This window comes from Aptenodytes patagonicus, chromosome 18 (assembly GCF_965638725.1).
Source record: "Aptenodytes patagonicus chromosome 18, bAptPat1.pri.cur, whole genome shotgun sequence".
In the NCBI taxonomy this organism is placed as follows: domain Eukaryota; kingdom Metazoa; phylum Chordata; class Aves; order Sphenisciformes; family Spheniscidae; genus Aptenodytes; species Aptenodytes patagonicus.
The window spans coordinates 7,304,482-7,322,719 of NC_134966.1; the positions used below are offsets into that span (position 1 = coordinate 7,304,482).

An 18,238-nucleotide genomic window follows, 5' to 3' on the forward strand; every position below is an offset into this window, starting at 1 on the left:
GATAGGTGACATTACAGTGGGGGTCTGCTACAGGCCACCTGACCAGGAAGTCAGAGTGGATGAGACCCTCTATAGACAGATAGGAGCAGCCTCACATTCACAAGCCCTGGTCTTCATGGGGCACTTCAACCACCCCGATATCTGTTGGAGGGACAACACAGCAGGGCATAAGCAATCCAAGAGGTTCCTGGAATGTGTCGATGATAACTTCCTTCTCCAAGTGATAGAGGAGCCAATGAGGAGAGGTGCTATGCTGGACCTTGTTCTCACCAACAAGGAGGGGCTGGTGGGGAATGTGAAGCTCAAGGGCAGCCTTGGCTGCAGTGACCACAAAATGGTGGAGTTCAAGATCCTTAGGGCACTGAGGAGGGCGCACAGCAAGCTCACTACCCTGGACTGCAGGAGAGCAGACTCTGGCCTCCAGGGATCTGCTTGGCAGAGTACCATGGGATAAAGCCGTGAAGGGAAGAGGGCCCCAAGAAAGCTGGTTAATATTTAAGGATCACCTCCTCCAAGCTCAGGAGTGATGCATCCCAACAAAGAGGAAGTCAGGCAAAAATGCCAGGAGGCCTGCATGGATGAACAAGGAGCTCCTGGATAAACCCAAACACAAAAAGGAAGCCTACAGGGGGTGGAAGCAAGGACAGGTAGCCTGGAAGGAATACAGAGAAATGGTCCGAGCAGCCAGGGATCAGGTTAGGAAGGCTAAATCCATGATAGAAATAAATCTGTCCAGGGACATCAAGGGCAACAAGGAAAGCTTCTATAGGTATGTTGGGGATAAAAGGAAGATAAGGGAAAATGTGGGCCCTCTCTGGAACAAAATGAGACCTCATTACCTGGGATATGGAGAAGGCTGAGGTACTCAGTGACTTTTTTGCCTCAGTCTTCACCGGCAGGTGCTCAAGCCTCACCGCCCAAGTCGCAGAACGCAAAGGCAGAGACTGGGAGAATGAAGAGCCATCCACTATAGGAGAAGATCAGGTTTGAGACCAAGTGCACAAGTCCATGGGACCTGATGAGATCCATCTGCAGGTCCTGAGAGAACTGGTGGATGAAGTTGCTAAGCCACTATCCATCATATTTGAGAAGTTGTGGCAGTCCAGTGAAGTTCCCACTGACTGGAAAAGAGGGAACATAACCCCCATTTTTAAAAAGGGGGGAAAAAAGGAAGACCCAGGGAACTACAGGCCAGTCAGTCTCACCTCTGTGCCTGGGAAGATCATGGAACAGATCCTCCTGGAAGCTATGCTAAGGCACATGGAGGACAGGGAGGTGATTCGAGACAGCCAGCATGGCTTCACCAAGGGCAAGTCCTGCCTGACTAACCTAGTGGCCTTTTGTGATGGAGTGACTACATCAGTGGACACGGGAAGGGCTACAGACAGGCTACTGTTGTCTATCTGGACCTCTGTAAGGCCTTTGACACGGTCCCCCACAACATCCTTCTCTCTAAATTGGAGACATATGGACTTGATGGGTGGACTGTCCAGTGGATGAGGAATTGGTTAGATGGTCGCATCCAGAGGGTAGTGGTCAATGGCTCAATGTCCAGATGGAGATTGGTGACGAGTGGTGTCCCACAGGGGTCCCTATTGGGACCAGTACTGTTTAACATGTTCATCAGTGACATAGACAGTGGGATCGAGTGCACCCTCAGCAAGTTTGCAGATGACACCAAGCTGAGTGTGTGTGGTTGACACACCTGAGGGGACGAGATGCCATGCAGAGGGACCTAGACAAGCTCGAGAAGTGGGCCTGTGTGAACCTCATGAGGTTCAACAAGGCCAAGTGCAGGGTCCTGCACTTGGGTCAGGGCAACCCCCGGTATCACTACAGGCTGGGGGATGAAGGGATTGAGAGCAGCCCTGCCAAGAAGGACTTGGGGGTACTGGTGGATGAAAAGCTGCACATGAGCCAGCAATGTGCGCTCGCAGCCCAGAAGGCCAATTGTATCCTGGGCTGCATCAAAAGCAGCGTGGCCAGCAGGTCGAGGGAGGGGATTCTGCCCCTCTACTCTGCTTTGGTGAGACCCCACCTGGAGTACTGCGTCCAGCTCTAGAGCCCTCAGCCCAAGAAAGATGTGGACCTGTTGGAGCGGGTCCAGAGGAGGGCCATGAAAATGATTAGGGGGATGGAACACCTCTCCTATGAAGAAAGGCTGAGAGAGTTGGGGTTGTTCAGCCTGGAGAGGAGAAGGCTTCGGGGAGACCTTATTGCAGCTTTTTAATACTTAAAGGGGGCTTATAAGAAAGATGGCAGCAAACTTTTTAGCAGGGCCTGTTGCGACAGGACAAGGGGTAATGGTTTTAAACTAAAAGAGGGGAGATTTAGACTAGATATAAGGAAGAAGTTTTTTATGCTGAGGGTGGTGAAGCACTGGCACAGGTTGCCCAGAGGTGATAGATACCCCATCCCTGGAAACATTCAAGGTCAGGTTGGACGGGGCTCTGAGCAAATTGAAGATGTCCCTGCTCAGTGCAGGGGGGTTGGACTAGATGGCCTTTAAAGGTTCCTTCCAGCCCAAACTATTCTATGATTCTATGAAATGACTTTATTGTTGCTAAACAAAACTAGAACACATTGGGAGGAAGTATTCTGTAAGATGTAACAGAGCTGAGTTTGTACACACAGACTGGAAAATTAGACTTGAAGTGGCTGTCAAGCAGACCTATTTTATAGACATGGGTGGGGTGCTGATGAGCTGCTTGTAAAGTAATGTACTGTATTTTCTGCTTCCAGATCGACTATCACTACATTTCTTCTCAGGGATTTCCTATTGAAGGATGGGCTGTTGTTTATTACATCACTCACCTGTAAGTATGTCAGAAGATTGATGTGGTAGATTCAAACAATGAAACTGAATTCCCTGTGGGGCTGCCCCCCTCCCTCCCTCCCTCCTGAGCAAACTGGAAAATTGCTGATTCTTTGATACTGTGGTCTGAATGACAAGACAACAATCAGCCCTCTGTGAAGGGGAAGGCTCTACTTATAGAGGGCAGCTGCAGAGAATTGGTACTTATCTGGGGGGAGGAGTAAAAGGAGAAGAAATGCTTTGCTTTTCTTTGTTCATACTAATATTCAAGTATCTAATTTGCTCTTGGTGTGAATGGTAAGAGGGTACAGCTGCCAGTGTTTTCTCCTGTTCACGATGGTGAATGGATGACTCCCCCAGGAAAAGATTGCATATATTGACAATTGTGAATGAAGTGTAATATTGCTATGTGGTACACAGTTGTAAGCAAGTACATCTGCTTCACTGTTGTAGGATAAGCACTTGCCAAAATTATGAATAGCAAGGCATTTGTTTGGGTTTGTGGCTTTACTGACTGTAGGAGAGAACCTGGGCAGAAGAGGAAGCGTGATAAAATCAAGTCTCTCACTGCAGTATCTGTTTCTCTTTCAGACTGAAGGGTGCTCTTCTGTTCATCACTATTGCCCTTATTGGCACAGGCTGGGCTTTTATTAAACACATCCTGTCAGATAAAGACAAAAAAATTTTCATGATTGTCATCCCACTTCAGGTGAGGACTGAGCTGTGTCAATACTTACTATCTTGTGGGAGAGCTGCTTGTGGAAACTGTAAAAGGCTGTGAATCCTTCACAAAATACCGCGTAGCTACTGCTTGTATAAGCCTATTGGTTACAGTTTCAGTTGAGCTGGAATTTCCTGGGCCAGAAGTTACTTCTGTAATTTTCCCCACTTTTCTCCCTATATTGAGTGTGAGACAGTGGTGATCAAATAGCGTCAGCAAATGAACAACTAGCTATAGGGTAGGTATATTCGTTCTGGGGCAAAACTTGGGCTGCAAAACAGTACTAAAGTACTAAGCAGAGAAATTAAATGAAAGTTGTCACTTCTGAAATGCTTGCTGAATGGGCTTAAGAAAAAAAAAAAGGGGAAAACCGAGACTTGTAGGTCCATTGGGTCTGAGGGAAACTTTTCCAGTGCATTCAAAGTGATCAGTGCTTGTCTCCTACTCCAGGAACTGAAGTAAATAGGAGGGCAGCACTTCTCTTTGTAGATAGAACAGCTTTTCTGCCTTTCCAGATGGAATCCCTTACCAAGCTGAAAAATCAGAAGTATCTAATTAGTGTTTGAGGCTTTTATAGAACTCAGGTATGGAGTACAAAATGTGGTCAATGACCAGTTTGAATTACTGGCTTAATTTAGAATAATGTGTCTAGACTGTTTGCTATCTGTGCGTATGCAGAGTCCTGTTTCTGTATTTTTATAAGTAGATTTTGCTCTTTTTATCTCTACTGATACAGTAGAGTCAGCATAGTATATAACAAAAAGGACTACTTTCTGAATGTCAGCAGAAATAAGTTCCGATAAGTTTTATTTCTGTAAATCCTGTGTAGATGCTGCTGAATGTGTGACTTTCTTGACATAGAGCTGCAGAAGAATTATTGATGTTACTGAACGGGCTGTTTCGGCAACTGTGGGACAGCTTTTGCTGAATTGGCAGCCAACATATGGTATCTCCTTGGAAAGCTTCTGAAACCATTAAGCATGTTTTGTCCTGTAGGTACTGGCAAATGTGGCATACATTATCATAGAGTCAACAGAAGAGGGGACAACTGAATATGGACTGTGGAAAGAAATCCTCTTCCTGGTAGACTTGCTATGTTGTGGAGCTATCCTGTTTCCAGTGGTATGGTGAGTCACTGTATGTGTTGTGTGGTTTCTGAGCCCTGATGGCTTGAGCTGTTTCTGAACTAATGAGTATTGACTGCTAGTTAGAGCTAAAGATACTGCCAAAGCAAAAAAAGTCGGTCCTTTGGAGTCAAGTGTTAACTTTTTTTTTTAAACTGTATCAGTCTTAACACTTCAATCTTGTGTTGTGGAAGATACTTGTTTGGGGGATGTTAAAGTGGGGATAAGGTAAAGTGGGTGGCGATTTAAGTGTGGCCAGCACAGTGCAGACTATAGGTGCTTTTGAAACTTGGAATTTTGCAGAAGTGCTCACTCTTTTACATTGAGAAACGGGGTTTTGCTTTACTGACTGAGGTTGAAAACTAGGCTGTTAAATTCTAAAACAGTAGTGCTGTCTAAGATCAGTGCTGCCTTCAAGCAGAATAGTTGCATTTTTTCCTTGACTGTTTAGAAGAAATAATCCCACAGGGAGCATTTCCCTGCCTTTTCTTCCACTCTACTTGGCAAGGAATAATGTTGGTTATATAAAACTCGACCAAAACACAGATAATTCAGATAAACAATATTGTTGCTTCTTGCCAGTTAGTCAGAACATTTATCTTCTAAATTAATTTTAGTCTTAATTGGATAAACAGCTGGATTTAAAGGAGGATATGAAGGAACTTCTGGCTCCTTGTTTAGTAAACACAGAATATTCTTCTTTTTCTCCAATATCTCCAGTATTTTTTTCTGAAATGCAGAGTGAATATAAATGTCTGTCTAGTAAATATGTCATCACTCTAGAGTGTGTAACTCTTGAGTGTTTCAGAGAACTGTTTCATAATGCATATGTGCGTGTAAAGACACACATACATATTGCTCAGTAGATGGGAGTAAGCTTCAGCTTGACTTGTGAGGGTGGGTTTCAGCTGTCCTTACCTTCCCAACTGTCCTTTGTGTAAGGGCAAAACCCTACACAGTCTTCCCTTCTGCCAAGGCTGGGAAACGTCTTCCAAGAAATTTGCACTACCCACTTGTCCCTTCCCCCACTCCAGTCAAAATGCTGCAGCTCCTCTGAAGTTGAGAGCATTTGGGTATGGTAAATAAAACTGCAGGAATATTAACCTTAATTGTAGAGAGACTCTGATTTCCTATGATAAAGGTGACTTTTACAGTCGCAGCTCTTACTACCTAATGCTAGAATCCGTATGTCCTACCCAGTGATATGCAGGTACAAAACTTGCTTTCCATAAAGGAACTGTATCTGAAGAACAAATGCATTTGGGTGAGCTGTCCTGTAACTGTTTATAGGGTACACCCAGTGTTCCTGCATTGTCATGACACCAACATAAACTGGCAGTGAAGCCCAGGACATAAAATCCTACCCCTTTTTCATCTGGATAGTGTCACTGCAGCTGGTGGGATGACTCATGTGAGCAAGGTGACTAAGACTTGGCCCTTGAATTTACATTCCTGCAGGGTAGATTCTGTTACATAAGTTGCCTATGTAGACATCTAAGCTGTAATCAACTATTTAAATGAAAAGAGCTTAAAAGAGCAGTAAGATGCCGAATGCTTGGCAGTACTCTGAATAGTAGCTCAGCTTAATTGTACAAGTGGAAAGCATTATGCTGGAAAATGCCCTAGTTCCTCTCTCTGCTCCCTCCCTCTCACAAAGCTTTCTGTAGGCTGAAGTAGGCTTTGGCAATCGGCTTTCTTAATCACAAGGAGATACAGATACTTGAACTAACTGCCCGAGCTGGGGGTGAAATATATGCAGTGCTAAGCATGGTTAATTTACGAGCGTACCCCAGCCATAAAGAGCTAACAACTTGTCAGTGTTCTAGAGGGCTGCAGTGAAAAGGGAGTGCAAAAATTACAGCTAATCCACTCTTTTTTTATTTTTATTTTTCAGGTCAATAAGACATTTACAGGAGGCTTCAGCAACAGATGGGAAAGGCAAGTAATCTGTAATTTTTTTTCTGTTTTATGCTACATGCCATAAGAATGCTAGAATTTCAAACACATGATGCTGATTTAAAATATGTAAACTAAAACTACAAATCTACACTATGTTATCGTCATACTGCTGCTTTTCCTCAGTCAGCTTGTGGGAATAACTTTTGGAAAATGACCTCTTTCATGTATTGCTTTGACTACCAGAACTCATACGTGGAACTCATTCTGTGGTACTTGCACAGTTCTCAGTGCTCGAGCCAGACATGACATTTAGAGCAAATCATCTTGACAGATTTGCCTCCTTTTCTCAGACTCGAGTGTTCAGAGCAGAATTAGAAATAAATTTCGGAATTGCTGACTATTAGCCAAAATAGACCCCTTATTTAAGTTTCTGCAGAAATCTGTTCCTGCCAGAATAGGGGAAACAAACCTCACTATGAAACAAGACATAAATTGGCATTCAATGTAACACAGTTCTTGACTTGTCCATGTTTGTACAGCAGTTTAAAGGACTGCTTGTGTAAAGTCAAGTTATGTTTATTGTAGCAGAGAAAATGAGATGATGGATGGAAAGCCAACCCAAATATGGCTTCTGTAGCGTGTGCTTTTCCTGCCTTATCCGCTCACTTCTTCTGAATTAGTTCCTCAGTTGGCTGCAGATGCAAACTACGGAGCGTAGCGCTGGCTTCCTTAGAAGCAGGCAGCCCTTTCAATATTCTGTCATTTGATGGCTTACTCTTCTTGAAACTTCATTTGTAGAAGGTCCTTTGTTGGCAGCATCCTTTCAACCCAGTCTTATCCCTTAACTCTTGTCTCTCCGTTCTGGAGATAGCCTCCTAGGTCTGGATACTTCTTCCAGCCATTTCTTGGCTTCCACTGAGATGCTTGCATTTCAGTGCAGATGGCCTCTGTAGTCTAGTAGGTGCAGTATAAGGCTGGGTACTGAACTCAGCTCTGTGCAGACCACAGATTAGGTCTTTTCTTGCCATCTGTTTAAAATGAAACAATAATGAAGGTGAGCTCAGCATTTTTTTTGAGTTTCAAAGTTAAAAAGAAAAAAACAACCAACAAACAAAACCAAAAATGAACAACCACCCCCCCACCCCTAAAAGGGGGAAAATACTAATTTCTAATAGAAAGCAATATAAAAGAGGTTAGTGTTGATAACTTAACATGAATGTTATTGGTAGCTTTCTCATTAGTGTGTTCACATGGGTTCAGTGACATTCGCTGTTGAATGTGTTTTACCTTATCCACTGAGCATATGTTCTGGCGTATTTACACTCTTACTGTTACAAAGTCTGCTTAAATTTAGGCACTCCTTGAAGCAGTCCCTTTCTTCTGAACTGAGGACTTTGCATATGTAAGGCCTGGTTCTTAGCTGAAGCCTCCGTGTGTGACTGCAAATAGAGGTCAGCTTTCCTGTAACTAAGGCAGAACTGCTGGGAGGCAATGGACTCTGTGACTATTCTGACACTGAGCACTCAGCAGCTAGTGATTCTAACTGAGACAAACCCTCTAGATCTGTGTGGCCTCAGGTGATCACCCCGTGCCTACTTTGCACTTGATGGCTATTATCACAAGATGGTGCTATGGAGTTTGCTTGACTTCAGAACATACTGAGTGAAGGAGAAAAGTAAGGTGGCCAACATCAAGGATGTTCAGCATAGACTCTGGACCTGTCCACTGTTCATTGTGATGGGTGGAATCCAGATCCAAGTAAAACCAAGCAGTTCTGAAGGATGTGTTGTAGTGTATAGTGAAGGTAAAAGAAAATGGTGATCTGAGGAAAAACTGGTTGTGTCTTTCTAGCTAGTCAGTGATATGCACAGTAGCCCCTAAGGACTGTTCTTATTCCTCTGTTTTGTGGTGTTCTCCACGGGCAGTGGTGCTCTTTATCATGAATGTTGCTTGTGGATCACCTACTGTCATTACCATGCTTCATTGTGCAGATCCTGCAAGTTCAATAATTGTGTGTTGAGAGGGACTTAGCAGCTGTGTTATGCTACACTAATAATAAAAAGCTAAGGAAAAAAAATTTCAGGGAAAACATAGCTACCAGATTGTGGCCAGGACAGCCACAGTGCTGGGACTCACTTGTGAAATACAGTGTGGTTAGAGTATTTAGAGGCTGTTGATAGGAGCCCATGGGGAGCAAGTCAATGGCAATGTGATGCCAGAAGCAGAATGTTACCTAATGATGTCATGTTGCTAGTGTGTCTGGCTGAGAAAACCAAAAGTGATATGGTTGCACTGTAATAAGGTAAAATCACTCATGTTAGGCTTATAAATGAATAGTCTGGACTAGAACCACATGCTCTTAACTCTGTAGGCTTCCCTTGGAGGACCTGTTCTGCAGAGGTGCTGCACAGTGTCTTAGCTTCTCAGAAGAAAAATAGGACCAGTGCTAACTCTAAAGTCGCCAGCACTTTTTTCCACAGATGAAGATAGTTTTCTCCTGAAGTGGTAAAAACTACTGGATCCTTTCATATGCAGTTTAACTGCTGCACAGCCTGTCCTCTGGTTAGAGCTGATGAATCTTGTGGAGACAAGTTCTGGTTGGACTGCCTATTGCTTGCTAGGATTTATTGTCTGTTATTACCTCAAAGGCTGCTTTCCCTGTTCTCTCACACAGACTTCACTAACTTATAGGGTGTCCTAGGGAATTATATACTATAAATTCAATAGCTGTTTTTCCTGGTGCTGAGTCTTCTGGTGACCTTCTTGTTGGTGAGAAAGGCCTAAGGTAAATAATTTTTGCTTCCTTGCATCTGTTAAAACTGACAACTCTAGGACTTCACGACTCGGTATCCTGGTGGTGTTTCCCGACTGTCTGTCTGTCTTGTCCTCTTCCAGCTACTTCACAACCTGTTTATTAGGTAGCAGTCCCTTGGGTCAAGTGCAGCCATGACTGCAGCGTGACTGGACTAGAAATGAAGCAGAAGGCTGGTCGGACTACTAGTCTTTTAGTCTGTTGCAGCTGTGCTTGCCATAAGCCTTTATATTAGCATGTACAATTATTAAAAAGACTTAGTATATGTAACAATGATTTGGAGTCACTAGCTAATGGTCATTTAAACTTGATTGATTTTTTTTTTAAAGATTGCTTTCTATAGTGGGAAAGCTAGAGGAATGGGTCTAAAGCCATAATTATCCAGAGAGACCTTACATGCACAGATGCTGTGGATTGCTAGTGAAGAGCAGTCATGGTACAGTGATGCAGCTGAGTTTGAGCTGCCTGGTTGTTTGCTTTTTTTTCCCTTGAAGGTGATCTCTAACTCTGAAGTAAAATATCTGACCTACACAGGCTTCTTATCTTTGCACAGCAGTGGGCGTAAACATCCCATTTTTAGAAGCTTTTTTTTTTCCCCTTTTAAAATCGCCACCTTCAGACTTAAGCAAGCGCCTAGCTGCAGCTCTTTAGTCTGTCACTGTTCTTTCAGATGGGAGCAGTGCTTTCTGTCCATTTCTAGATCTGCATTACAAATGTCTTGCTTGCAGATTTAAGGAAATCAGCCTTGCAAACTGAGCTAGAATTGTTCAGGCTGGAAAGCTGCTCAACTACCACTACCTTGTTTACAGGCATCATGAGAAAAAGAAGAGAGGGAGTATGTTGTAGTAAACTTGCTTGTTTTTGTTTGAAACTCAAAAGTTCTTGGTCACTGGACCTCTCAAGTCTCATAACCCACTCTTGTGTATCATGTCATCTGCTGTTTGAGGGAGGAATGGAGGGCTAGAAACACCACTGCAGTTTTTGTTCTACTTTTACCTCTGTGTGTGCGATGAGAGATGTGAAACTCGGTGCAGTCTGATCACGAACGGTTAGCTATTTTCCTGAAGCACTGCAGCACGTCATAGTTGGCAGCAGAATTGGGGGAAATGCATTGCAGTGTGTAGCCTCCAGGCAACATTCCCTGTGTGCTGTGCAGTGGGCAAATGATGATTAATGCTTTCATGCTTGCCCCCATGTCGGGAGAAACCACTTGCTGTATTCAGTGTCTTCTTGCTTCTGTACCATGAAAATGCTCTGAACAAAGAGCCTGGTCCTGCATGGTGCGGAACACCCTCTGCTTAGCTGAGCTCAGCAGACGCTGGAGGCAGTGGCTCCGTGGAGACCTCCACAGCGCTCCAGCGAGAAGGAAGGGGTAGTGCAGAGGTAAACATGCTCTAGGCAGTACATGGGCATGTCAAACCTTGAGATAAAGCTTAGTGATTTAAGTGTTGAGACCTCAATGGATAGCACTGGAGAGTTGGGAAATGTTGAGAAATGAAATAGGCCTATTATGTTCAGTGTACCACTTCTGGGTGCCCTAGATAGCTATCCAGGGTTGATGTAGCAATTGCGTGTTGGACATACATTGCTTATCCTGTACTTTGGACGTTCTTCTGACCCTGGTGGGGAACTTTTGTGCCAAATGGCTAATGTGTTTTAGAATATTCAAGATTAACTAGTCTGTGCCACCTTCTCATGCATGACACCGAGAGTTGCTATATCTGTTTGCTTGACGTCTTCTTTCTGGTATAGGAATGCTTTTAAGCAGAGTGCTGTAGAGATTATAGGGCCATACTTCTCAGAGTTACTCCTGGAGTTGCTTTTTGAGGTCTAGATCTATATGTGTGCCTTCATTCTTGGGGGCAGGGGGGGCAAGAATAGAAAACTTCCATTTATTATTTGGTAATGGCACAGATTGCATCTCAAATGCACCAGAGTTAGTATAGCATGCAAAGCATTGTAGAAATATTCTTAGCTGTACTTCAGCGTGTTCACTCAAGATGCATTATGGTTTGTCCTTGCATACTATATTATCTGGACTTGAGCTCCCTATGCCCTTGGCTGTGGTCCTCTTATTGTTATTACATACATATTCTAAAAAGGTCAGGTTTATTCATTAAAAAGCTATTGTCTGATGGTGTGCAAGGCTGTAGTGGATGGTCTAACTTTTTTCCCCATCTTATAGGCTGTCTCAGCATTTGAAATTTAGCATGGGGCAATCTGAAAAAGAGACTCATTATCAAAATAATGTGGTATGCTATGTTTTGATCGATGCAGATCAGGCTATTGCAGGCACAAGCTGTTAAAGTAAACGGTGATAGAGAGGGGAAACTGAGGGAAGCAAGGTATAGATGTTATAAACCTTTCTTGGAGGATGGCTTTTATCTTTTTAATTACTCTATGAAAGAGGTGGAACACAAGTATGAATTCATTTGTAAAACCTTTGGTAGAAAGTCTCTACTTTTTTTTTAATCTTCTCTGCAGTTAAGTACTGTTCCTTGAAGAATGGTTATCATACTCGAAACATAAATTTACCCAACCTTTACTGCATGCTGTGATTGCTGCTGTGTTATCACAGCTTTACAGGTTGAGGCTGCAAGTGATTCAAGTCGTAAGTGACAGCTGCTGGCCTAGCCTCTCTCCTTGCAAGTGTTGCTGCCAGTGTCTGGACTGCCAGGCTAAGGTGAATCGAAGTCTTAAAGTGTCCAGCACAGTGAGACTCAAGTGTTACTGCTTGGAGCATGTTCAGCCTGTGAAAAAGTAATTCACAGGCTGCTGATGCCAAGCAGTGATGATTTTAGACTTTCTCTAGAACAGTGTGTGCTGTAACACTGAGCTGTTTAAAAAAAAAAAAAAAAACTGGCAGAATTTTGTAGATGTGCATTAATGCTGACTTTAGTGCCTGATAGTGGAGAGAACTATTCCTGAAGTTGAGGCAGCTAGAGGAGAGTACCTAGTTGTGATAAATAAGCAAGCCAGCTTCTAGAGGTGGCTCTTCAGTCTTTCTACTTGGTGGTGGTTGTCTCTCTTCTCCCCCCCCCTTCTTTCCCATGCTCAGCCATTCTAGATATCTGGATGTACCAACCTATGACTCTCTGGTATTGATTATCATGATGAGTAGGTGAGATCTTGAGCTGTGCTCTGTCAGTTGGGAGAGGTGGCATTGTGACGCTTCAGTTGGCAGCCAGATCTTTGGCTTCACCATACTTTCCTCCTATGCACTGCATGAATCCAACAGAAATGACTCCCCAGCTCACTCAGTTGTTGACTGTAAAGCACTGATGGGCTGGCAGTTTGAATCACAGCTGTTGAGTTGGTGTTCCTTTAACTACAAAGCCTCATAATTCTCATGGCCTGTCATTGCACCAGTTGGTGGCAGTTCTTGAAGATGAATGCGTTGAGTTCAAAATAGATCCTTCTGTGTACAGACTGGTATGTGGTAAATCGCAAGATCTTCATGGTTACACTTGATGTAGCTCTCCTTTAAATAGGACAATATTGCTTCCCTGCTTCACGACTTAATGAGCTTGTCCTGCATATTCACACAGTTTAATCTTTCTCCAACTGTATTATGAAAAGCTTTTAACATTAGGTTATCTGGTAAAGCACTAAACCCATGACAATCCATAAGTTTTTGCTATTTAAATGTGGGGAAACTAGTTTTTGTGAGGGACGGAAATGAGGGAGAAGTAGCTAAACCAATGTCTCGGGGCTGATCTAGCTACCCAGGATTTAGTTAGGTTCTTGTTCTAGCAGTTCCAAGTCTTGCTATCTGTTGCCCAGTGAAGTGCTCTGTGCTTCACTGTTGGTACATCTACAGATGCAAGTCTAGACCTTGGACATTGCTTTCTGGAGTCCAGAACTGTATATTGCAAAGTAGATGCTATTCTATGTTCAGTGTTTCATATCGCAGTCCAGAAGGGAGCATCCTCCCAAAACTGAGAGCTAGTGTTCCTCTGACATACTGTGCCATAAGATTGCCCCCATGAGCACAGCCTTGTCCAAAGCCAACCCAATCTGACTGGCGTTAGATGAGTAGTGCACAGTACAAGCTTTAGCTGCATGGAAACAAACTTGGAGTTCCTTCACAAATAAGGTTTGCTTTTTTTCCTCTTGAGATCTGGCTCTTCTTTCTCTTACTGGCATGCCTTGTGCTCCATCAAAAGTTAAACATACCGTTTGGAAATGTGTAGAAGCCACTAGCCAGCACTAAATCAAAACTACTCTTAGCTTAGTTTTATCTACTTGTCAGTCAGTTTATGCCTTGTGTTAGTCAGGTGCTGTTGTTATAGTATGTCTGCTGGAGGAGGGTTTGTATCTGTCTTGAGGTGTCCGTAGCTTTCAATGGTTCTTCTGGAACACTAAAGGTAAGTTTTGGAATGTGACTCTTGATCTCTAGATTATACAAAATAGGTGTTGTGGTTTAATCCCAGTTGGCAACCAAGCACCACAAAGCTGTTCGCTCGCTCTCCCCCTGCCCCAGTGGGATGGGGGAGAGAATCAGAAGAGCAAAAGTAAGAAAACTTGTGGGTTGAGATAAGAACAGTTTAAGAATTGAAATAAAATAAAATATAGTAATAATAATAATAATAAATTGTAATGAAAAGGAAAACAGCAAAAGAGAGAGAGGAAAAACCCAGGAAAAACAAGTGATACAGCTGCTCACCACCTGCTGACCGACGCCCAGCCAGTCCCCAAGAAGCGATTGCTGCCCCCCGGCCAACTCCCCCCAGCTTATGTGCTGGGCATGACGTCATATGGTATGGAACATCCCTTTGGCCAGTTCGGGTCAGCTGTCCTGGCTATGCTTCCTCCCAGCTTCTTGTGCACCTCCTCGCTTGCAGAATATGGGAAGCTGAAAAGTCCTTGACTTAGTATAAACACTGCTTAGCAACAACTAAAACATCAGTGTATTATCACGTTATTCTCATGCTAAATCCAAAACACAGCGCTATACCAGCTACTAGGAAGAAAATTAACCTTATCCTAGCCGAAACCAGGACAGTAGGTTTATAACAGAACGTTGTTTGTCTTCATTGTAGCTTATGTAGTGGGAACCTGTTAACAGTTCGAGTGGTGCATTTGACATTACCTTTCCATAAGAAAAGCGTCATTGTTTTTGTCATAGGAAGTGAAGCATTTTTTAGTAGCTATTGGCCCTCCTCTTCCTGGTGTGTAATACTGTATTTTGTACTGTTGTGAACCTGGAAGACCTTATGTGCAAATACAGCCTTTTATAAATCTGCTTTTTGCAGTGGGTGATTTCTGTGAGGGAGTACAGGTGAGCTTAAAATGATCTGATGAAAAAGAAAAATATATATATAAGAAGGGCTTGGAGGGAATACCAGTAAGTATGTGGCAGTATTTTCTAACTGGCAACTTATGTTAATTGTCTCTGAACTGCATCTCTGTATGCTGTCAACATATCTTGGACTCCTTGCCTCTCGTGTTGTCACAAAAGCACCAGGAGTCCATATTTGTAACCTGCTGCACCTCTAAAACCTGACTCTCAAACCAGAGTTGACAGCTGTTCTATCTGTTGTTGACCTCTGCTCATTCACATGAATATCTGCTCAGTTCCTCAAGAGCTGATGTAATCTGTTCAATAAACACAGGTTAGCCTGGGGCCTTACTTACACGATTTGTGACTGAAACACATGCATTTGCTATGAGAACTATTTAGTATGACTTCCCATTTCACTTGTAAGTTGTGACTGAGCCACGAATGATAAGAGGATACTGCGCAGATGTTAAGGTACTCCTGTTGCGGTTCAACAAGATGCAGTGGTTCCCAGAGCCGTGGTTACCTCAAAGTCGCTCAGGTCAGCTGAAGGCACAGAGCAGGTCAGGAAGTACCCTAGAAAAGATAAGACTTTTCTAGGAGGCAATGTCAAGTGGCATGGCCCTTCTGGCAAGAGTGAGGTGACGGTATGTAGTTGCCTATATACAGATAAGCATTAGAGGAAGGATCTATATTGCACAATGTGCGCATGTAAAATTTAGCATAAAGGTAATGTCACCGAGTTGCCTTTTTAAGAGGGCATTCACCGTGGCCTAGGAGTTGTCCAGTATGTAGACAAGCCAGACTGGCACTCCTCAGAGCACCCAACAGGCTGTGGGACAAATCCTTTTAGTCTGGGATTACCTGAGTCCTAGTTTTGACCACTTGCCTACCTTGCAGACAAGCATCAAAAGAAACTCCGTCTCATTTTAACAATTTTCTGATGGACTTTTGTGTTTTCTTGATAGCTGCCATTAACCTAGCAAAGCTGAAGCTTTTCAGACATTACTATGTTATGGTAAGTAAAACACATGTACGCATGCATACAGAGCACTTAGAAGCTGTTCAAGCCTTTTGATGGATTACTTGTTGGAAGCTACTATAGCTGGTGGATGTGGTGGAGATGTTCCTAGTTCTGTGGCAGTGCTGTGCTTTGGCATCTTGGTCAACTGGGTTACAATCCTCAAAGCAGCTTCCTTTCCTAGTGGTTGCATCCTTCTGTCTATCTTTAAATTGGTTCCAGCTATTTGTAACACTTACTAATTTCCTCTGGAGACAGCTTGAGCTGCCAGTTGAATTGATGGGCTTGAATAACGTACTGTAAACTTGCTAAAAATTAAACTTGGGACCAAATGGTGCCTTGAGATGCATGTGTGCAGTTTCTGATTAAGTCAGTGGGAGCCATGAGCATACCTCCTAAGAGAGCATAAGCTTCTTAATGATTTCCAACAGCCTCATTTCAGACTCTTATAAGTGGTAAGAGTAATAAATTACAATCCTGATTTTTCAAGTTCTACAGAATCCTAATACTTAAAGCATTTTCCTGCTGTAACGTAAATATGTTAGCAATAGTTTGAGTCATTTGGACGTTCAACAAGCAGTAGAGCCCTCAGCCTGTATCTTCAATGTTTATCAAGGAGCATAATAAGGCTAATCTGACCTAATGAGTTGCCTGGGAATTGCTTGAGCTATTTCTCTGGAAAAAGAGGTTCCGTAAGGATGGTGCTGTTGTTCTCATCGTGCTTTCTCCTTTTCCTTCCCAGATTGTGTGTTACATTTACTTCACACGGATCATTGCAATTCTCATAAAGATTGCTGTTCCATTCCAGTGGAAATGGCTGTACCAGGTATTTGCCAACAAAGGAAAATACATTCATTCCTTGATTATTTTTTTCTTTTTCTTATTATTCTTTAAATATAACTGCACCAAAAAAAAAATCCATAAATTGTTCCTCATGTTGTAGTAGAACATCTTGGAGCACAGTGCTGCACCCTGTCTCCTCCTGATTTTTATCACTGATGTGCCTAAGGTGGCAGGAATATATTTTTAGTTTTATGTTTGTCCAGTAAGGCTGCTGGATTATACATGAGATGTCTGAAAGTAATTGCATTATTGATTTTTAGTCTTTCAATTCAAAAATGTCTGAAGGAAACTAATCAAGAACATACAAAGGAGAAAAAAATTAGTCAGGTTTGCCCTGCGTAATTGAGGCCCCAGGGAGCCAGTGAAATAGGCTTTCGCTCTTCCATCTACAGGCTTTATTTGCCTAGTGACTTTTAAATACTTGGTTTCTTAACATATAATCCAAGTAACTGTGCAGGGAGTCTTTGGAATACATTAACTGTTGAAAATACCAAACAATGTAGGGATGATTTCTTCGTCTCCCCGCTTTAAAAGCCAAGTCTTGCCGTAGTAATTTAAAAGCACTGGAGTGATGGCTAGAACTGTAACTGTATTTAAAGTGACAGGGAAAACTGAAAGAACAAAGGGCTTGACAGCCTTTAGCCTGGGATTAATGATAACGGGACAGGAATTGCTTTGTTATTTCTGCTATGGCACAGACTTCTTGGCCATTAAATCTTGAACCTTATGAATGAGGAGAAATGTTTCATGACCATGAAGGATTACAGGACTGAACTTCAATCTTGTGTTTTCACTTGCAGCTGCTGGATGAAATGGCCACACTTGTGTTCTTTGTCCTCACTGGGTACAAGTTCCGTCCAGCATCAGACAACCCTTACCTACAGCTTTCTCAAGACGATGAGGATGACTTTGAGATGGAAGCTGTGTAAGAACCCCTCTGCCCCTTTTTTTAACCTCTTCACTTGATTTGAGAAAACTAATGTTTAAAAACAGTTTCCTTTAATCTCTCTAAATCCTTCTTTGAAAAAGATTAAGATCTGCCCACACGTTTAAAGATGAGGCGTCTATTTGGTGTGTGTTAAACTACCAAAGAGATTTGTGATACGTATAGGAGCCTCTGAGCTGGATATTGCAGTAGTGTGGAATAAGCTGGTAAAGCCTTTCATGGGGCAAAAAGATGCCCATGAAAATATCGAGTAAAAAGGCTTCTGTGTTTAATCTGTGTTGCTGAACACCAATGAGTCTTACAGATTGTCATTAATGCTTTGTATTTAAAAAAAAAAAGAACTACCAATCTACAGAATATAAATGAACATGGTGTAAGGTCACTTCTACCTTGAAGTTCAGCCTGTGGCTTTGCAGGAAGTAACACTGAGCTGAGGAGATGGATTTTTACCAGTACTCTTCACTGTTCTATTCCTTGCTGCTAAACCATGAGGCACCACAAATGCAGTAGGACCTAAGACAGTCTGGAGAAATTATAAAGCGGGGCTCAGCCTAAGTCCCTGTCACTTTCTTTGCAGTGTTTTCTGAGAACTTAAAATGAGTGGCATTTCTGAATCTGTACTAGAAACTGCCCTAAGAAATTCAGCATGCTAAAAGTGTTGAATACAGCTATTTTCCACAGACTCTGCCTTAATAAGAGCCAAGCTAACCTAGTCTCTTTAGTATTTACACACTTCATGCATAATTGCAGTTCACATACAGGCTGAGAAGCCTGTT

The 18,238-nt window shown here is 42.8% G+C and overlaps 1 protein-coding gene across 4 annotated transcripts in view; it reads left to right on the forward strand.

Annotated features, from left to right (window-relative positions):
• The window catches only part of GPR107 (G protein-coupled receptor 107), a 40,860-nt gene that overhangs the window by 15,600 nt on the left and 7,022 nt on the right, over positions 1-18,238 (forward strand). For 2 of the 4 annotated variants that reach the window (XM_076355783.1, XM_076355784.1), the window contains exons 11-18: positions 2,743-2,816; positions 3,407-3,524; positions 4,533-4,663; positions 6,555-6,598; positions 13,979-14,131; positions 15,621-15,670; positions 16,416-16,499; positions 17,317-17,441. In XM_076355783.1, coding sequence (XP_076211898.1) covers positions 2,743-2,816; positions 3,407-3,524; positions 4,533-4,663; positions 6,555-6,598; positions 13,979-14,131; positions 15,621-15,670; positions 16,416-16,499; positions 17,317-17,441 — 779 coding nt within the window. The remainder of the gene's footprint in view (positions 1-2,742; positions 2,817-3,406; positions 3,525-4,532; positions 4,664-6,554; positions 6,599-13,978; positions 14,132-15,620; positions 15,671-16,415; positions 16,500-17,316; positions 17,442-18,238) is intronic. The other 2 variants (XM_076355785.1, XM_076355786.1) reach the window with 1 other exon arrangement.